The following is a 19,794-nucleotide window of genomic DNA, read 5'->3' as shown; positions in this document are numbered from 1 at the left end:
AACTACCAAACACATTCCTTCTTCTCCTTATCTTTTTATAAAACACAACAAAGGGAGTCCTGCGAATCAGGGGCTGCTCCTCCTTCTGCTTGTGCTGGCTGGGTATGGGCAGTGGTGGCAGAAGCAGGAACATAAGGAGGGGGACAGAGATCCTCCTTGGGAGCAGAAGGAGGGAGCAAGGCAGGGTGCCGAGGCTGACCCTCCTTTAGAGGAAGAAGGGTGGGAATGGCTGGTGACAAAAAGGTCTTATCCAAACAGGGGGCTTCTTGGCCAGGTATTGCCATGTGGTGATATATGGCACTTGGTCCAGGTGGCCCCTGGCCTCATACAGCCTTCAACCCCATAACTGATGGGGAGATCATCCTACTTTATAAGTGGGCATTGGTTCCTGCAAAAGATGGTTAGTTTTGGGGGGCAAACAACCAGACCCAAATCTTCTATGGCTTGGCAAAAGTCCTTAAAATGGTTCAGGACCAAGCCCAGTGGTGTGCTCTGTGCCTGTCCCATCCTAGGAATCAAAGAAAAATGTGTGCAAGAGGACAAAAAGCACAAGTAGAATATATACAGACAAACACAGAAGAACATTCCCAGGAAAATAAAAACAAAATTCAAAGGCAGTGTCAGACAGTCTTCCTCTCTGTGCCTGGGAGGCCTACAGACCCACAGCTGGTTCAGAATCCAGATAAGAACTAGCAAGTTCTCCTGCATCTGCTAGGGAGTCTCCATTGCCCCAGGGCAGGTGACAAAAATACACTTTGTCCCTCCAGATCAAACCAGAAACAAACACAGAGATGGACAAGACAAAATACAACCAGGCACCCAGACTTAACAATCAGGAAAACAACCCACTATTTGGGTGTGTGTAGGGGTATTCTCCAGCCAATCCTGGACGAGCCCCCAAATGTAAGAGTCCATGATTTGATAAAGAATGATACCCCAGCCGGGCAGTGGTGGCGCACGCCTTTAATCCCAGCACTTAGGAGGCAGAGGCAGGCGGATTTCTGAGTTTGAGAGTTCGAGGCTAGCCTGGTCTACAGAGTGAGTTCCAGGACAGCCAGGGCTACACAGAGAAACCCTATCTTGAAAAACCAAAAAAAAAAAAAAAAAAGAAAAAGAAAAAAGAAAAAGAAAAAAAGAAAGAAAGAATGATACCCCAGACTCAAATAGTATGCAAAACCAAAGAGCATTTTATTCTGAAGAAGTCCAGGATGTTGAAGTCTATCATTTATCAAGATAGAGATACTCAGGTGAATTTGCAGGCCCAATTTAAAGCACATTACAGGAAATCCAGCAAAGAGTAGGCAGCCTTTATCTAGATTGGTTGACTTGATCTCTAAGGGTGTGTGGGCGTCTGTGGGATTAGCTAGGGCTCTGGGAATATTCCGGAACCCTTGCTTGGAGGGTGCAAGAAGGAGTGTGGGGGGTTGGGGGCTGGAAACTGTTGCTGCTTCCTTGTTCTTGCCTCATGCCAGGAGGCAGGCAGCTTCTGATTGACTGCTCACAGCTTGTAGTTTTTCCAGTAACTTAGTTTCTGGACTTGTCCAGTTTTGGGAAACAGAAATTTAGGCCTAGAATCCTGAGTTGTCAGTTTGAATCCTGTCATGGAGTCAGCCTGTCTCAGTCCTCTCAAAGCTGCTTCTTGGGGCTGGAGAGATGGCTCAGTGGTTAAGAGCACTGACTGCTCTTCCAGAGGTCCTGAGTTCAATTCCCAGCAACCACATGGTGGCTCACAACCATCTGTAATGGGATTTGATGCCCTCTTCTGGTATGTCTGAAAACAGCTACAATGTACTCATGTAATAAAATGATTTTTTTTTTTTTTTTAAAAAAAGGACTCAGTCCTAAATGGGATATATTCATCAAACTTCTCCCTTTAGGGCTAAGGGATCTACAGAGATGGAGAAAGACTAACAACCAGAAGTGATGGATGGCTCTAAGCAAACAGTGTCTTCCAAATGCAGCAGGTGTGAGACACATATGAACCCCCAGAGACTCTGGCCACATGTACAAGACCTGTAGGTTCAAGCCAGACAGGTCCCAGCACTGAAGGTAGAAATGGACACAGGTTGCTACCCCTAACAAAGAGGCTATCTGCAATTGATACCTTCTGCAAAGGAAAAAATAGTTTCCTCCAGTTGGGTATACAACCATACTTCAGGGTAGACTTCATGCCAAAATGAACTTGTCAGGTCTAAAGGAGACTCTAATTCCCCAATTCTAAAAGTCACTCCAAATATCTAGAAATGAGCTTAACTTGAACTATAGAAAGATTTCTGGTGATTTGGTAAAAGTCAGCATTCCTTAGGAACTTGTGAAACCATTTTTATCTTCCAAAAGGAGTCTGCCAAAGGGCTTTCTTTTGTAGATATGAGGAAGAGAACAATCATTGCCTATGATAGAAGGGACATAATTGCTACCTGTGGCACCTTTCAGCATATCAAAGTTCATGCCTGCCTCCCAGTGTCCTTCAGCATCACAAGTACCTATTACACATTTCTAAGTCCAGTGCAGCATCCTAGCCCTTCTCACCTCCCATACCCTAAACAGGACTTCTCTGTGTAGCCCTGGCTGATTTGCAACTTGAATGAAAATGAGGACACAAACACTGCTAAGTATGGTTGAGGAGAAAGATTTTTTTTTTAGTTTGTTATAAAAACATGTACTTTAGGAACCTTTATATAGATTATGAATATGGTTACATACACAAATGTTACAAATCCTAGTCCTGACTGCCACATACATATCCATCACCCTCTACCTCGTAACATATACATCTGAATCCCACTGTACTAGGGGAGATTATACAGATCAGTATCTCTAGTCAGAAGTCTTGTCATCTTCCAAAACATCTTAAAATGTTTTTCCACAAACCAATGTTCATCATTGATAAGGCTTCTGACAGCCTTTTCCCTGTTAAGTGACCCCTCTCAACTTATATTGCCTCAATATGCATTTGGCTACTAAAGCAGCAGCTTCAATGCTAAGTATATATGCAAAATCTCCCTAAAAACTCAAAGAGTTAACTTTGTTGGTTTAATGTTCCAGATTTAAAGATGTAGGCAGTCAGGTTCTTGGTTTTATTTACTCCAAGTTACTCTTAACATAAAGTTTCACTTTTCCAGTAGTTCAAGACCACAGCTCTGGTTCTGAAGTATTCCCAGTTGTGCTGATGTCCTGATGCCATTGCTCTAGCCCTCTAACAATTTAATAGGTAGGCATGCTCCCTAGGAACAGCACCTCAATATCAAGAATGGATGGAGCACCTCTTCCCCCTAAACTTTCCCTGCTAATCTCTCCAGTACCCAGTAGCCCAGTCCTGAGCTACCTGTTCAGTATATGGTGGTCTTACAAAGCCAGGCAACTGTTAGCAATCTGAATGGCAAGGATTTTCTCAGAACTTCAGATTTTCAGGAAAACCCATCTCACTTCTGGTCCTCAGGATTTTTTGAGACCAGGTTTCTTCACTTTGGGCTTAAAGTAATGCCACTCATCAATTCTTTGAATATCAAGACCCTACATAGAGCACACACAGGGATGTAGGAATTTACAACTGTGGGCTACATTTATTGCCTCACATCTTCCTAGAGTGTTAGGCAGATTCCCAACATGCAGATGAGGAAGGATGCAAAGAACCTACTCAGACCACATGGAAAATGTTAGCATTTAATTAACCCCTGGAGTGGCTTTTAAGCCACCAGAACACAGGCACCTCCAACACCCTTAATCTTCTCTTCAGCTCTTCTGCTGAAGAATTTGGCCTTCACGATGACAGGTTGCTTAGGGAGCTTTCCCTTGCCCAGAACTTTGTAGTAGCCAGATCGCACAACATCAATGACGGGAGCAGCCCCAGTCTTGGTTTTGGCTGCATTGACCCGCGTCTGCTCGCTAACCAACGTCCATAATTTATCCAGGTTGACAGTTGGGCAGAAGCTCTGGTTCCTCTTCAAGTGGTAATGCCTCATACCAACTTTCCCGAAGTAACCTGGATGATATTTGTCAAAGTTGATCCTGTGGTGGTGCATGCCTCCAGCATTTCCGCGGCCTCCTGGGTGCTTGCGGTGCTTACCGATGCGGCCGTGGCCGTGGCTCACATGACCCCGGAGTTTCCGGGTCTTCCTCAGTCTGGATGGCATGGCGGTGGCAGAAAGGAAAAGCGAAAGATTTTATTATAGATATGAGGGAGAGAACAGCCAGAGGCTTCTGGAAGAGTTCAGATGTCCAGACTGACGATAGCCAGCAGAATAGACTGGGCCATGAGACGAAAGGAAGCAGGGAGAGGGAAAGAGGAACAGGAGAGAGAGGAGAGAGGGGCAGAGGACTAAGAGAGTGTATGGGAACAAAGAGGACATGTAGCCAAAATGCCAGCTACATAGGCATCAAGCAGGGAGTGGGGTGGGGTGTTGCTCAGGGAAGAGAAATGAAGCCCAGCCCCTGGGTTGGAGAGGCTTAGGGTAGAGGACTGGGTGAGAGTGATAGAGCCACAGATACTGAGGGAGACTTGGTTTTTTTTTCTTTGGGGGGGGGGGAACCCTAACAAAATTCCCTCAATAAAACAGGCAGACCTCTGGTCTATAGATAGAGTTCCAGGACAGCCAGGGCTACACAAAGAAACCCTGTCTTGGAAAAAAAAAATAACTGGCTGGTCTTGGACTTTGAAATCTACCTACAAAGTGCTGGAATTAAAGGCATGTGTTACCATGCCCAGAACCATGCCCGCCCAGCTCCATGCCCGGCTCCTTCCCTGCCCCCATCTTCAGGGAAAGGGTCTTAAGTATTCAAGGAGGCACAGTAAAGAAACCGCTCACATGATATGATTCCTATTTTTATTGTAGATATGAGAGAACAGCCAGAGGGATCTGAAGTAGTCCAGAATAGAGAGGGAAAGAAGCAGACTTAGAACATAGACAGGAGATTGGATGTGGCCAGGGCTATCTTCCAGGGACCCCAGAAGCCGGCAAGCATTTTGATATGCTCACATAAGCCTGGGTAGACTTATGTCCCTTCTACTAGAGATAAGAGAACCAGTCTCACAATTTCCTGAGTAATGCAAGCTTGTATCTCACAGCTAGAAATACTATAGTCCACTTTGAGTTTATATCTGGATATTTGGGCTGTCTTTTGGAGTTTAGAGAGTTTCCTTTGAACCTCACAAGGGGGTGAGGATGGAAAGCGCGATAAGAATGTATTGTATGACAAAAATGTAAAATAAAAACAAGCAAATAAAAATGTATGCTCGGCATGGTGACCAACACCTTTAACCCCAGCATTTAGGAGCCAGAGGCAAGTGGATCTCTGGGCGTTTGAAACCAGTATGGTCTACAGAATTCAGTTCCAAGACAGCCAAGACTATGGCGAGAAACTCTGTCTCGAAACAAAACAAAACAAAACAAAACAAAACAAAACAAAACAAAACTACATATAAGTTCTACTTGTCTCCTACTTTTAACTCACAAGTTGTCCAAACACAGAAGGGACGGTGTGCAGATGTGACCCAGTAGTGTTTTAGTTCCAGCACCCATAAAATTTGGCATGCATAACTCTGTTATCCCAAACCTGGGGAAATAGGGGCAGGAATTAGAGGCCAGTCTGAGCTAATTGCACCCTCTCTCAAAAAATAGGAAGAAAAACTAAAGGAAGTTAGGCGGGTTTGGTCCTGTCTCTCACTGGCAGGTGGTCGGTTGCCTAACTTCTCTTAAAAAGTCCTGGTCTCCATTTGGTACTCATTTCCCAGCGGGCTCCAGGCCTCCAGACAGTGCGCAGGCGCAGCGGTGGCCACCACATGTCACGTGAGCGACCCGTTGCCCTAGCGACGCGCTCCTGGATCTTCGGCCGCTGGCAGCCGGTTGGCCCTGCTAGGGATCATCTGCTGGATCCACAAGCAGGGATATGGCTGTGTCCTTCCTCGGCCAGTCCTTAATGGCCGGGCCCTCCGAGGGCTTGTCTGAGGTCGACAAGAGCTCGGGGGAGCCTGAGAACACCTATATTCTGAGGCCCATTTTCCAGCAAAGGCGCGTAGCAGACTGGGCAAGGAGGGCGATGTGGGGAGTGGGGCCGGGGCGTTTGGGAGCGCGATTGTTCCTAAGGAGACGGGCTGGGCGAGGGATTGGGTGGGTTTTGGCATTCCAACGTGGCGATTTCTCCACCGCCGAACTCTGCAGTCTGACTAGCGGGTCTTACCGGGAGCATAGACTAGCGCTGTGGAAGTGGTTGACTTCTCGGAGGCATTAGTGGGTGCGCTCGCGGGACAGGAAAAATAGAAGCCAGAAACAAGCAGCTTACAAGGATACGCTTTATTCTGGCACCCGACTTGTGTCTTTACAAAGCCCTTTTCTTATAGCGTCGATCACCACCTCAATAGGTTGCTAGAAGAGGGCGGTCAGGTCAGTTTAGACTGTAGGATAGATACATCACTAGCTTCATCTTACAAAAGAAAAAAAAAGTGGGTGTGCTTGTGCGTGTGGTTGAGTGTTTGGGTGCACAAATGCTACTTATGATCAGGGGACAACTTTTAGGAATTGGTTCTGTTCTTGAACTATGTGGATCCTGGAGACTGAACTCAGGTATCAGGCTTGGATGCAAGGGCCTTTACCAGCTAGCTATCTCACTGGGCCCAAGAGAGAAATTTTCCCCCCAAGGCGTGCACCTGGTTGGTGAAGGGCTGTAGAGATAGCTCAGTCTGTCATGTGCATGCTTTGAAAGCATGAAGGAAGACCTGAGTTCAATTCCTGCACCCCTGTAAAAAGTCGTTGTATATTGTAATCCCAGTGATGGAGATTTGATCCCAGTAATAGAGAAACAAGACTCTAGGACTCCCCTGGCTAGCCAGCCTGGCTCAGTGAAGATACCCTGTCTCAAAATCATGGTGGAGAGCTGGAGCTATTTCTCAGTGGTTAAGAGCACTGGCTACTCCTCCAGAGGCTGGGGTTCAGTTCCCAGCACCCACATGAAGATTAGCTGCTGTCTTCTAGCCTCTGTGGGCAGAAGTTGCGTGTGGTGCTTAGTTCTACATGCAAACAAAATGCTCATAAACATAAAATAAGTAAACCCTTAAAAAACAAAACAAAAACAAAAAACAAGGTAGAGGAGCATTGGCTATATTTCCATAGTAACTTCACGAAGCAGTTTCCCCATGATTATAGAAAAATGTATGTTCTGTTACCTCGTTAAATGTTCTAAATATATAGAATGGTATTGAGCTGTATTTCTCTTGTAAACAGTGAAGAATGATGTTAGTAACAAACGTGCCAATGATCCTATGAGTTCATATGACTTGTCTAAAGGGAGGCTTAGCATTTTATGAAAGACTGAGTGAGCATAAGCAGGGGCTGGAGAGATTTGCTGCCCCTGCAGAGTACCCAGCATTGGTTCCCAACACCTACATGGCAGCTCACAATTGTTTGTAACTCCAAGGGCAGCAGGAGTTACACATATACACAGGGGCAAACACATATAAAAATAAAATTATAATAAAGGAAGGAAAAGGCGTAAGCAGACTATTAAGATGGCTCAGCTGGTAGAGGCACTTGTTTTCAAACCTGATGGCCCAAGTTCAATCCTGAAGACTTAGGTAGTGAAAGGAAAGAACCAATTCTCACACATATCCCACGACACAATAAATGTTAAAAAAAAAAAAAGCTTACAGGAAGATGTAAATAATAATATTGGGCTGGGTAAGTGCTAAGGATTTAAAACAGAGCCTCATGCATTAAAAATGTAGTCATCATGTGCAAGGATGGGCTACATTCCCAGACCCTTAGAGACAGTATTTTAATAAGGCCACATTTTGAAGAGATCAAGTTGAGACAAGATACACACCTCAGATTGGTTTCAAACTTTACAGTACAGAGAGGACAAGCTTGAATCCTGACCTTGTTGCCTATACCACCCAAGCTAGGCTCACAGGTTTGAACCACTACTATGTGCATGCATGCTGGGAATTGAGTCCAAGATTTGAGCTTCCTCAGGAGCCACTCTTAACCTTACTCTGAGAGCTACAGCCCAGACCTAAACCCTAGAACACTGGTGGTGCACGCCTTTAATCCCAGCCCTTGGTAGGCAGAGGCAGGTCGATCTGAGTTGAAGGCCAACCTAAATTACTGCTCTTGCAGAGAACCCTGTCTGCCCCATGACCACCACCCCACCCTCTAGCACCTACATGTTAGCTTACAAACATCCCTATATGTAGTCCCAAGGGCTCTGTACATACCTGTGGTAAAACACTTGTACACATGAGATAAAAATAAGTAAATCTTAAAAAGAAAGAGAAAAGAAAGCATGGGGACTCAGTCAATATAGACTGTAATGTAGACTGGGAGTAGTGGAGATCGTAGCTTGGTAAGAATAATTAAACTTGGGCTGGAGAGATGGCTCAGTGGTTAAGAGCACTGACTGCGCTTCCAGAGGTCCTGAGTTCAATTCCCAGCAACCACATGGTGGCTCACGATCATGTGTAATGGGATCTGAAGCCCACTTCTGGTGTGTCTGAAAGAGAGCAATGGTGAATAAATCTTGAAAATAAGAATTTTTAAAAAATGATTAAACTTTAGATCATTGGTAAGAATGATCATTTTGAAGGTAGAACAGATAGGATTTACTCAACAACAAAACTGATTCCCAGGTATTTGCTTGAGGCCCCGGAAAACTGAGTTGAGAGGACTCTATGAAGAACTGGCCTAGGCAAGACAAGACAATTAGAAGCTGAATATGGAATGTCTAATTTTATGTGTGGCATCGCTGATAGGACCCAGAGCCTCAACATATCAGGCAAATGTTTAACCAGCCGAGCTACATTGTCCTAGGATGTTCATTTTGGGTTGCCTATTAGACATGGAATGTATTTTGGTTTGAAGTTCATGAAAGTCATAGATGTAGATGTGGGACATGAATTGTTTGCTTGTTTATATTACCTTTATAATAAAAGTGCAAGATAAAACAAAACTCATTAATCAGTCAGTCTGATCAGTGTGAAGGCAAGTTAGGGCTCTGAGCTGACCTTTAGATATTTTTGGACTTAGGTTTAGACCCTCTGTGGTTAAAGACTGCATCCATGCTGTGCTCAAGGAAGAATTGGCAGGCGCTGAATATTCTCCAGATGAAATGCCTCAACTCACAAAACATCTATCAGAAATGATTAAAGATAAGCTAAAAGGTAACATGGGCTGTATGTAGAAATAATGTCCCCTTCAAACACTCAGTTCTACCCATTTGTTCTTGCCCAACCCCTTTTTTGTTTGTTGGTTTGTTTGGTTTGAGACAGGGTTTCTCTGTGCAGTGCTGGCTGTCCTGGAACTCACTCTGTAGACTGGCTGGCCTCGAACTAAAAGATTCTCTTGCCTCTGCCTCCTGAGTGCTGGAATTAAAGGCATGCACCGCCCTGCCCCATTTTAAACCCAGGATGCAAACTCTGTATTTTTAAAAAAGACATTATTCTTCAGTGTCTAGAATTCTATAATTATTTGGTGACTTTTACTCAATGGCATTTTGCAGATGGTAGGAAAGAGTAAAGATATGCACTAAAGCATTATAGGGAACCACTGCCCAGCAAATCCAAGTATTCAGAAAGGCCTCCTTTCCCTCCTAATTGTTGGTTGTTTTTCTCTCCAATCTTTTGACGGTTTGGTCAGTTCAGTACCTTTCCAGGCTTAAAGGCATGCACTACCACTGCCCGGCTTTGGTTAGTTTTTTTGAGACAGGGTCTGATCATGTATCTCTGCTGGCCTGGACTTGCTATGTAGACCAGGCTGGCCTGGAATTCATAGAGATCCATCTGTCTCTGCTTCCTAAGTGGTAGGATTAAAGGGGTGTGCCACCATGCCTACCCCCATACTATGTTTAATGTTGTGCCATCAGAAAAGTTTTATGTTTTTTTAAAATTTTTTTTCTTGTTTTTCGAGACAGGATTTCACTATATAGCCCTGGCAGTCCTGGAACTTACTTGGTAGACCAGGCTGGCCTCGAACTCAGATATTCGCCTGTCTCTGCCTCCCAAGTGCTGAGATTTTTTTTAAAAAAAAATTATTTATTTATCTCATGTATATGAATACACTGTAGCTGTCTTCAGACACACCAGAAGAGGGCATAAGATCCCATTACAGATGGTTGCGAGCCACCATGTGGTTGCTGGGAAGTGAACTCAAGACCTCTGGAAGAGCAGCCAGTACTCTTAACTGCTGAGCCATCTCTCCAGCCCAGGAAAGTTGTTTGTTTGTTTGTTTGAAGTCTGTGCCATCCCCCTTCAGACTGTTAGGGATGGAGCTCCAGGCCTCCTGTGTGCCAGGAAAGTGTTCTACCACACAGTCACAGTCACACATCAAGCCCTGCCCTCCTTTTTATTTTTTCCTTTCTCTTCATTTATTTGGTAACATGCCACAATTTTTATCCCATCTAGGCCACTCGGTAAGAGTAGGGGACTTGTTCTCAAAGCAGTGACCCATTTTCATCTAATACATGAAAATGACAGATATTCATAGTATCTTTAGTATGGTAAGACTCACATGATAATATAAAGTTACACTTCTTCTGTAGTCTACACTCAGGGGAAAATGAGGCATTGTTAGCAACAGCAACTTAAGAAGGTCTGTGTGTCACTCATGGTAATACACACTGGAGCACCAGGGTAGATTGATATAGTCAGTGAATACTGACATTTCTTTCACGGGATTAAATTCATTTCAAAAATTACATTAAGCACAGTTTAATTTTTATTTGTTTGTTTGTTTGTTTGTTTGTTTTCAAGACAGGGTTTCTCTGTGTAGTCCTGGCTGTCCTGGAACTCACTCTGTAGACCAGGCTGGCCTCGAACTCAGAAATCCACCTGCCTTTGTCTCCCAAGTGCTGGGATTAAAGGCGTGCGCCACCACTGCCCCATACAGCTTACTTTTTTTAGAGTTTGCTTGTTTGGTGATTGTGTGTGTGTGTGGGGTTGTGTTGTTATTTTGTTGTTTTGTTTTGAGACAGGGTTTCTCTGTGCAGCCTTTGGTGTCCTGGAACTCACTCTGTAGACTAGGCTGGCCTTGAACTCAGATATCTGCCTTCCTCTGCCTCCTGAATGTTGGGATTAAAGGTTTGTCTGGATAGTTCAACAATTCTTAATATCACCTACCCAGGCTGTTACTTGCCACGCATGTTTAATATCTATAAAGCTTAATTTTTCTTTATTTTTCCCCCCAAGATAGATTTTCCTCTGCCCAGGCTGGCTGCAAACAGACTAGAGAATGTTAAAGGGAAAGTTAGGCTCTAACGTTTTACTGCAGGGTAACTTTATAGCTAGGGTTTACCTCCAGGTCTCAGACTCCTAACCACACCATCATATTCCTTACTACCTGTGGACTGAATGCTTGTGTATTGTGGAAGAATTTGTGTTCAGTAAGTTATTTTACTATGTACTTGAATATAGATAACCTTCTTTTCCTTTCTAGAATTGGGATACGACCGGTATAAAATGGTGGTACAAGTGGTGATTGGAGAACAGAGGGGTGAAGGAGTATTGTGAGTAGTTTTTTCTTGTCTTTGTGTCCTTGGGAGCTATCCATTGTGTGGATAGATAGTTCAGTAAGCATATGTCTTTGCAAAAATGAGGACGGTTTAACAGACGCAGCTGTAAACTGAAGAGGTTCCAGCAACTGAATAGTAAGTCTGGGGGGTTCCAAAGCTGAAGTCTTTAGAGTCATCTCTTACTTAGTCATGACACTTGTTACATGCTCTGTGCTTGGATGTGAGCATTACTTAGCAGCCCCTTGTGAGCAGGGCCTGCCTCTGACCTTCTGTCAATCCACAGTGTTTGGTTTCCAGTGTATTTTTTTTTGTTTTTTTCGAGACAGGGTTTCTCTGTGTAGCCCTGGCTGTCCTGGAACTCACTCTGTAGACCAGGCTGGCCTCGAACTCAGAAATCCACCTGCCTCTGCCTCCCAAGTGCTGGGATTAAAGGCGTGTGCCACCACTGCCCGGCTTGCAAGTATATTTTTAAAGTGGCAATATTTCTTTTTATCCCTAGCTAGGTTTCAAATGAATGAGACTAAGAGTATTAGATTTATTTAAACTAACTTTACCTCACAATACCTGGGAAGTCATTGATCTATTCTAAACATCTAAACTAATCTGGTTACCTCCAGCCAAAATCCTGTGATACTTCCAATTTAGTACTGGTCTAGCATTCTAGGCTTCATGCGTGTTCTTCCATGATGTGTTTGGGACCCTTTCCTTTTAGTGAATCCCCTCTTATTACCCCCTGCTTTTGTCCCTTGAATGGTGGAAGTCCCACCCTGTTCTCTCTTCTACTCAGCCATTGGCTGATCAGCTTTTATTGACAAGTCAGAGCATAAATGGGGAGCAGTGTTTACACAAACCTGAAGCTGGAGTGTCTCCACATAATGATTACAATGCTGTGTCAGATTGAAACCAGGTAGCAGGATGGAGAAATTTGCATGTGAATATTGTAAGGATAATCTTTATACAGTGCACAAAGCATTATGCCTATAAAGGTATTTTGGAATTCTACTTTGGTTTTTCTGAGACAGGGTCTCATTGTAGCCCAGGCTAGCTTCAAGTACATTTATGTGGCTGAGGCTGATCCTGAACTCTAGATCTCCTGCTTCCCATTCCCAGGTGCTGGTATCACAGGCTTTCAGGATTCTACTTGGCTTTTGCTTGTTTCTGGAACAGCGTCTCTCTATAGCCCAGGTCTTCCCAGTAGCAACCTTCGCCAGCCTCAAAAACATTGATTTTACTGGTCTGAGCCACCTAATGAGTCCAGTTAGAGGACTGAATTCTACTCAGAGTTGCCCCTTTCTTTCCTTTCTAGACTTTTTTTTGTTTTGTTTTGTTTTTGTTTTTCGAGACAGGGTTTCTCTGTATAGCCCTGGCTGTACTGGAACTCACTCTGTAGACCAGGCTGGCCTCACTCAAAAATCTACCTGCCTCTGCCTCCCAAGTGCTGGGATTAAAGGCGTGCGCCACCACTGCCCGTTTTAGACTTATTTATTTCATGTATGTGAGTACACAGTGTCTCTTCAGACACACCAAAAGAGAGCATTGGATCCCCATCACAGATGGTTGTGAGCCATCATGTGCTTGCTGGGAATTGAACTCAGGACCTGGAAGAGCAGTCAGTGCTCTTAACCACTAAGCCATCTCTCCAGCCCCAAGTTTCCCTTTTCTTGTATAGGTTTCTACAAATTATTCTGAAGTATTCTGTTGGGTCCTTTGTAAGACTTCTTTTCTTATTATTCTTCAAGAACTAAGCCCTCTGAAAGACACAGTGTCCTAGCTGAAGTAATGTACTGTGGAGTTTCACTCCAAGAACCAGAGACTTGGAGAGATTGAGCCCTGTATTTTCAGACAGCTAGCTGGGGTGCTGAGATGGCTAGAGGCCCTGGGCCCTCAACTCTAGTTGCAAATAATCACCTGTGACTCCCGTACTTCCTGGTTGTCCAGCACACGTTGCTTTTTTTTTTTTAATTTATTATTTGATTTATACTGTAGCTGTCTTCAGATACACTAGAAGAGGGCATCTGATCCTATTACAGATGATTGTGAGCCACCATATGATTGCTGGGAACTGAACTCAGGACCTCGGGAAGAACAGCCAGTGCTCTTAACCACTGAGCCATCTCTCCAGGCCCAGCACATGTTGCTTTACAAATAGAATTCTCTCCATGTACCATGGAAAGGTTTGGAAACATGGGCCTGTCAGAATGTAGGAGACAGACTCACATGGGCAGTGAGTAGAGATATAGACTGCTGACCATTCTTCATTGGCATTTTAGCATGGCTGCTCGCTGTTTCTGGGATGCAGACACAGACAACTACACTCACGATGTTTTCATGAACGTAAGTCCTCAGGAAACTCCTTTCTCCTTCCTAGAGACATATGGCCATTACACACCAGACTACTGCTAAAATTCGAAGATACTGTAGTATTTTTGAGATACATCTCTTAGACTTCTGGATAAGGTTTGCTTGTTAGGAGGGTTGGGGTGGAGATGGAGGCTGTTTCTCTGGATAACCCTGGCTGTACTAGAACTATAGACAACACTTGTCTTGAAATCAGGGATCTACCTGTCTCTGCCTCCCTAGTGCTGGGATTAATATGCCACCACCACCCAACATCAGAGATTTTATTTTAAATTTTACTATTTTATTTGTGAAAAACTACAAACAGAATCCATAGACATTTCTACTTAAAGCAGGAAAAGGATAAAGTGGCTTCTAATAACATAGTTGTGTACATGCTTACACAGTGTTATAAATTACCCTTAGTAGCCAGGCATGGTGGTGCATTTCTTTGATCCCAGTTCTCAGGAGGCAAAGGCAGGTGGATTTCTGAGTTCAAGGCCAGCCTGGTCTACAGAGTGAGTTCCAGGACAGCCAGGGCTACACAGAGAAACCCTGCCTGGAAAACAAAACCAACCAACCAACCAACCAACCAACCAACCAACCAACCAACCACACAAAGCAAAACTGAGGAAAGGCTGAGAGCGACTTCCAGTCAGGCTGTAAGTCTGCTCTTGTGAGGAAGGCCTGGTGGCAGGAGCATTGGTTTGTAGCTGTGGCCATGGGAATTTGTCCGTCTGTGTTCAGGGCAGGCCTTTCCTCCTCAGTTAAACCTCTCCAGATAAAACTCCCACACACTTGCCGAGCAGTGTCTCCGAGACTTGGAATCTAACCCTAGTAAATCTGCCAATGAAGATTAACCATCATAACCACCCCCTATAAATCACTGTGTTCTAAAATCCAGTCCTGACAGTCCTTGTTAGAGTAATAATTAACTTAGTTTAGAACTATCTGTTCATTCAAACATATCACACTTCACTGAGCTACAGAAGAATCTGGATGAAAATTCTATAAACAGAAAACTTTCAATAATAAAATCATCTACTTTATATTAAAGCCACTTCTCAAAACTAAAGAAAAATACAAGTAATTATAAAACAGAAGTTAAGTAGTTGGAAAAGCAGAGCTCCTTCTGCCTACCTGTTCACAGGTGCCAGTGAACAGAGACAGAAATCAGTGTGCTTTCTTCAGAGAGCTGGTGATCTTTCTCCAAAAGGTGTGTTGTATCTCCTCTCCAGGCAGCAGATGCAGGGCTGGGTAGGAGACCAAGACATCATTCTGGAGCTCAGTCTTACTGTCTAGTTCAGTGCTCAGCCTTGTTTGGAGGCCTGTGATAGCTACTGTCTCTCATTAACATCCCCCACGTTCTTCATCCATTCAGTTTTGTATGGGCTTAGGAACTAATTCAAACCCTGAGGAAAGTAAGAAGGCAGGAAATAGAGGGTCACACCTGCAATCCCTGCACTTGGGAGGCTGAGGCAGGAAAACATTCCGAGTTTGAAGCCTTTTCTGTTACATAGCTAGATTCCCTGAAGACAACAGGGAAAACAGAAAACTGACTAGGATCTAGTATATCATTAATTTCAGTTGCCACTTGACCTACTTTCTCATTAGCACTAACACCATGGATTTGTTTTCTGTCTTTTTACTTTTAGGACAGCTTATTCTGTATTGTGGCAGCATTTGGTTGTTTCTACTATTGAATCTTTGGAAAGTGACTGACTTCGAGGAAACCTTAACTTTTTTATATTGTTAAATTTCCTGACCAAATAAAAATAAGTTGGCACTTTGGTACCTAAAATTTGTTATGTCTTATATGTTTAAATGGTTTGATTTTATTACGCTATCTGTGGCCTTTCTACATTTGGAAAAATAGAGAAAAAGGAGGGGAAAATTCATTTTAATATTTCAGGTGACTAAATACTTGGGTGTATTTTCTATTAATTGTTCCTTTTAAGATGTAAAAAAAATCATTTATAAAATAAATTGTGTGTTTTCACACATGAATTGTTTTTGTGCTGTTACAGGTTTTTTTTTTTTTTTTGGTTTTTCGAGACAGGGTTTCTCTGTATAGCCCTGCCTGACCTGGAACTCACTCGGTACACCAGGCTGGCCTCGAACTCAGAAATCCACCTGCCTCTGCCTCCCAAGTGCTGGGATTAAAGGTGTGCGCCACCACCACCCGGCGCTGTTACAGTTTTTAATGACTTTTATAATAGCTGCATTTATACTATTAGGTTATAACATTTGCATTTTGACCTTTCCTTGTCAAGGGGCTAATTTCAAATTTTGCACCATTATAACAATTCAGAGATGAATTTGTGCATCACTCTCTTTGGATTGCTGCCTTTGTCTCTTCTGGCCTATCATTTTTGCTCAGCTACTGACTGTCCTGTGGCTAACAAGCTCACAGGCTTAAAGGTGGATATATCCCTTTTGTCTAGTGACAGGGCCTTAGAGATTTCAAGTGTACAAGTAGAACCCCTTAATCTTCGGGGATTTCAGCAAGGTGGTGGTGTCACATGCCTTTAATCCCAGCACCCAAGAGGCAGAAGCCGGTGGATCTCTCAGAGTTAGAGGTTAGCCTAGTCTATACAGAAATACCATGTTTAGAAAAAAACAACCACCACAAAAAAAAGACTCCTAGGTTTCTATTTTGGCTACAATCTAAACTACTATCTTTGTGATGTCCATCTTCTCTAGAGAGGCCTTGGTGTCTCCTCCAGTTATGCAGTTTAAAAAAAAAAAGATTTATTTATTTTATGTGAGCACACTGTTGCTCTCTTCAGACACACCAGAAGAGGACATCGATCTCATTACCAGATGGTTGTGAGTCACCATGTGGTTGCTGGGAATTGAACTCAAGACTCTGGAAGAACAGTCAGCGTTCTTAACCACAGAGCCATCTCTCTAGCCCATACGCAGTTCTTTTGGGGAACCATTTTATCTGCTATGTCCAAATACCTATTTGAACCTAAAAGTGTGTCAGATTTTATTATTCTCCTTGGAAGCACCTCAGTAGATGCACAAGTTTGCCCATCCTCTTTCCGCTCAGTATCATCAAATAAAAAATGCAAACAAATACATTAAAGTCCCCCACTCATCTTTCTCCTGTAAAGTTACGTACTCACTTGTCTTACAGCTACAAAATCGCACAGAGTGTGGTGGCTAATGACTGCATTCTGGAGGCTGAGGCAGGAGGTCTACGCAAATTCAAGGCCAGCATGGGGCAAATAGTAAATTCCAGGCCAGTCTGGGCGACCGCAAAGGCCATGTCTAATAGTTTTAATTCCCCACTTACTGTTCAATTAAGAAGACTAGAGTTCAGGTCCCAGCACCCAGGTATTCATAAAGACCCGTTAACTCCAGCTCCAAGATATGTCACACGGCTTATGATCTCCGTGGACACCCACAAATAAAATCTTAAAAGTGGAGGAAAAAAACCTCCGCAAAACAAAATCCCCCGAAAGTTCACCGTTCCTCTAGACCACACGCTCATTTTTGCCCTCGCCTCTACTCTGGCTCCACTATTTCCCTGGTCGATTTCTAGGTGAGTCAACCTAGGTCAAGATAACTGGAAGAAAGAAGATGAGCTCAGACCCGAGTTCGCCTGACGTGGCTAGCGGGCTCGAATTCTTCGGTGAGGTCGGACGTCGGAGACAGCCCTGTGCGGAGTGCGAGGGGCGGCGGGCGCAGGGAACGCCGGGAGACCACAGGGCGAGCGCGCCCCAGCGGCAGGAGGCGCCACACATCCGGAATTCCGGGGCCGCTGACCCCACGCCTGCCTCCAGCACTTCAGCTCCGTCACTCCACGCGCCCGGCCCTGCTGGAAGCGGAACCACTATGTCAGGTTGTGGTTTTCAGGAATGCGGAGGTGGAATTGACAAGAGGGCGGGCGGTAGGCGGGACTTCCGGTCCGCAGTCCGGTCAGATGTTTCCCGGGCGTCTCCCCGCAACCTATTTGACTTCCCTAGTCGGTGACGCGGCGCGGGGAAGGAGCCCGAGGGGACCCGAGCCTAGAGGAGTTGAGGTAATGAAACTCGGGGTGCTTGCGAGGATAAAGACGGGCTGGGACCGGGAGGGAGCTGTGACTGAAGAGTGGGTCAGTGACAGCTAGGGAAGTGTGAAGCAGGAGGCTACTGTGACCGAGGTACAATGACAGCCAAGCGGACTGTGACCCAGGGGTGGCCGCTTGTGAGGGGTCTTGCGACCCCCGGAGCAGTAAATGCGAGGGACTCTGACCTCGGAGAGCACGAGGCAGAGGCTGCGACGAGACCATGACCGAGTAAGTATGCAGCAGTGACTACCTGGGGACTGACTGATCGATGGATAGTGACTGAGGGGATTGACCCGAGGGACCATGAAGCAGCAGCTGCGAGGGCGCGCTCACCAACAAGCAGTGACTTTGAGGGCTGTCTTGGAGAAGAATGTAAGATCAGGAATTGGGGGTGGTGCTCTGAAATTGTGTTTGTGTACTAAGTGTGAGTGAGTGAGTAACCGAGCACAGGTCTTGAGTAGAAACCGCATTGGTGTGAGATTTACCAGACAAGAGTTTGAATTTTACGGGCAAACTTCCGTGGGTGAGAAACTTAATTCACCGCTGAGTTAGTTTCTTCGTTAGTAAGTGGGAAGTTCAGTTTCGGATTATGTCTCCTAACTATGAGTCTCAGTTTACTGTTGGGTTGTGAAGACGGTTTAGTTGGAATGGTAACTGAATAAATACAGACAACTGGTCTAGAATAGAAATTCTCACTTTGTTCAACATAGTAAGGATTTATGAAATGGGTTTCAGAAGTGTTTGCAATGATGCTGTAAAGTTAGTTTCCTACATCTTACAATGTATGCAGTAAAATGTAGCTAAAATTTGAAAACTGGGTGTGGTGATAACACAACTAGAATTCAGACACCCAGGAGGCTGAGGCAGGTATTTTGAGTTGGGCTTATTAAGGTGTTTTGTTTTTCTTTGCTTTTGCTTTTAGGGTTGTTTGGTTTTTTCAAGTCGAGGTCTCTTTGTGTAGTCCTTGAACTCACTCTGTAGATCAGGCTGGCCTTGAACTCAGAGAGCTGTCTGTCTCTGCTTCCTGAGTGCTGCTGGCTCTGAGGCATTGGTACAGGATGGCACTATGTATCTCCACCGGTCTGGAACCATTTAGACCAGGGTGGCCTTGAACTCACAGAGGTCCCATGGCCTCTGCCTCAAGAGTACTGGAATTAAAGGTGCATGCCACCATGCCTAGCTTTTTCCTGTTTTTTGTTATTGTTGTTGTTTGTTTGTTTGTTTGAGAAGCAGTGGATTGGAGTGGATTAGATTATTTCTGAGTTTTTCTTTCTGTAATGATTCTATGATTAAGGAACTTCAGGGAAGTAAGTATGGAGATGAGATAGGAACTGGGACCTGTGCTGGGCACAGGCTCCAACAGATGGCCAGCCTTAACTGGAGAAAGCTATTTGAATGTAGTCGAGATGGCTGGTTATGATTGGGGACTAAACCACAGTCTTTGTTGGAGAGCCTAAAGCTATATTGAAAATAGGGATGGGGATGGTGACAGTTATAGAAGCACTGAGGATATAGGAGTTTGCTGTGGAGAACTGCCAGGAATAGGCATTGAGGGAGGAGAAACCTTGAGGACAGGAGCAAAGTTTGAGAGCGGAACTGCAAACACAGAAAACAGTCTGCTAAGAATAAAATAGAAGTAGGGAGAGATAGGCTCTTCATATCTATCCAATCTTTATGTTTGGGGAGTCTACAGGTAAATAGAATTGCTATTTGAAAGGTATTGGGCCAGCCGGGCGGTGGTGGCGCACGCCTTTAATCCCAGCACTTGGGAGGCAGAGGCAGGCGGATTTCTGAGTTCGAGGCCAGCCTGGTCTACAGAGTGAGTTCCAGGACAGCCAGGGCTATACAGAGAAACCCTGCCTCGAAAATCCAAAAAAAAAAAAAAAAAAAAAAAAAAAAAAAAAAAA

The 19,794-nt window shown here is 44.4% G+C and overlaps 2 protein-coding genes and 1 pseudogene across 3 annotated transcripts in view; 2 read left to right on the top strand and 1 right to left on the bottom strand.

Moving 5' to 3' along the window:
* Positions 1-3,643: 3,643 nt before the first annotated feature.
* LOC114609438 lies at positions 3,644-4,133 on the bottom strand (annotated as a pseudogene).
* A 1,643-nt stretch (positions 4,134-5,776) lies between these two features.
* Positions 5,777-15,631, top strand: Tctex1d2 (Tctex1 domain containing 2). Of its 2 annotated transcripts, XM_028753817.1 has the most exons (5): positions 5,777-6,008; positions 9,015-9,148; positions 11,418-11,487; positions 13,764-13,827; positions 15,486-15,631. In XM_028753817.1, exons 1-5 carry the CDS (start codon positions 5,887-5,889, stop codon positions 15,531-15,533), a joined length of 438 nt encoding a protein of 145 aa, XP_028609650.1. In that variant the 5' UTR covers positions 5,777-5,886; the 3' UTR covers positions 15,534-15,631. The 2 variants fall into 2 exon arrangements, with proteins under 2 accessions (XP_028609650.1, XP_028609651.1); XM_028753818.1 differs by lacking the exons at positions 11,418-11,487; positions 15,486-15,631 and having other exon boundaries at positions 5,826-6,008; positions 13,764-13,825.
* Positions 15,632-17,732: 2,101 nt separating this feature from the next.
* Positions 17,733-19,794, top strand: part of Pcyt1a (phosphate cytidylyltransferase 1, choline, alpha) — a 55,901-nt gene continuing 53,839 nt past the window's right edge. The window contains exon 1 of the mRNA XM_028753783.1: positions 17,733-17,860. The gene's annotated coding sequence lies outside the window, so the exon portion shown is untranslated. The remainder of the gene's footprint in view (positions 17,861-19,794) is intronic.

The sequence above is a fragment of the Grammomys surdaster genome, unplaced genomic scaffold (genome assembly GCF_004785775.1).
Source record: "Grammomys surdaster isolate TR1022 unplaced genomic scaffold, NIH_TR_1.0 125956, whole genome shotgun sequence".
Lineage (NCBI taxonomy): Eukaryota > Metazoa > Chordata > Mammalia > Rodentia > Muridae > Grammomys > Grammomys surdaster.
The sequence above is the reverse complement of the archived record's forward strand: the minus strand, read 5'-3'. Positions and strand labels throughout refer to the sequence as shown.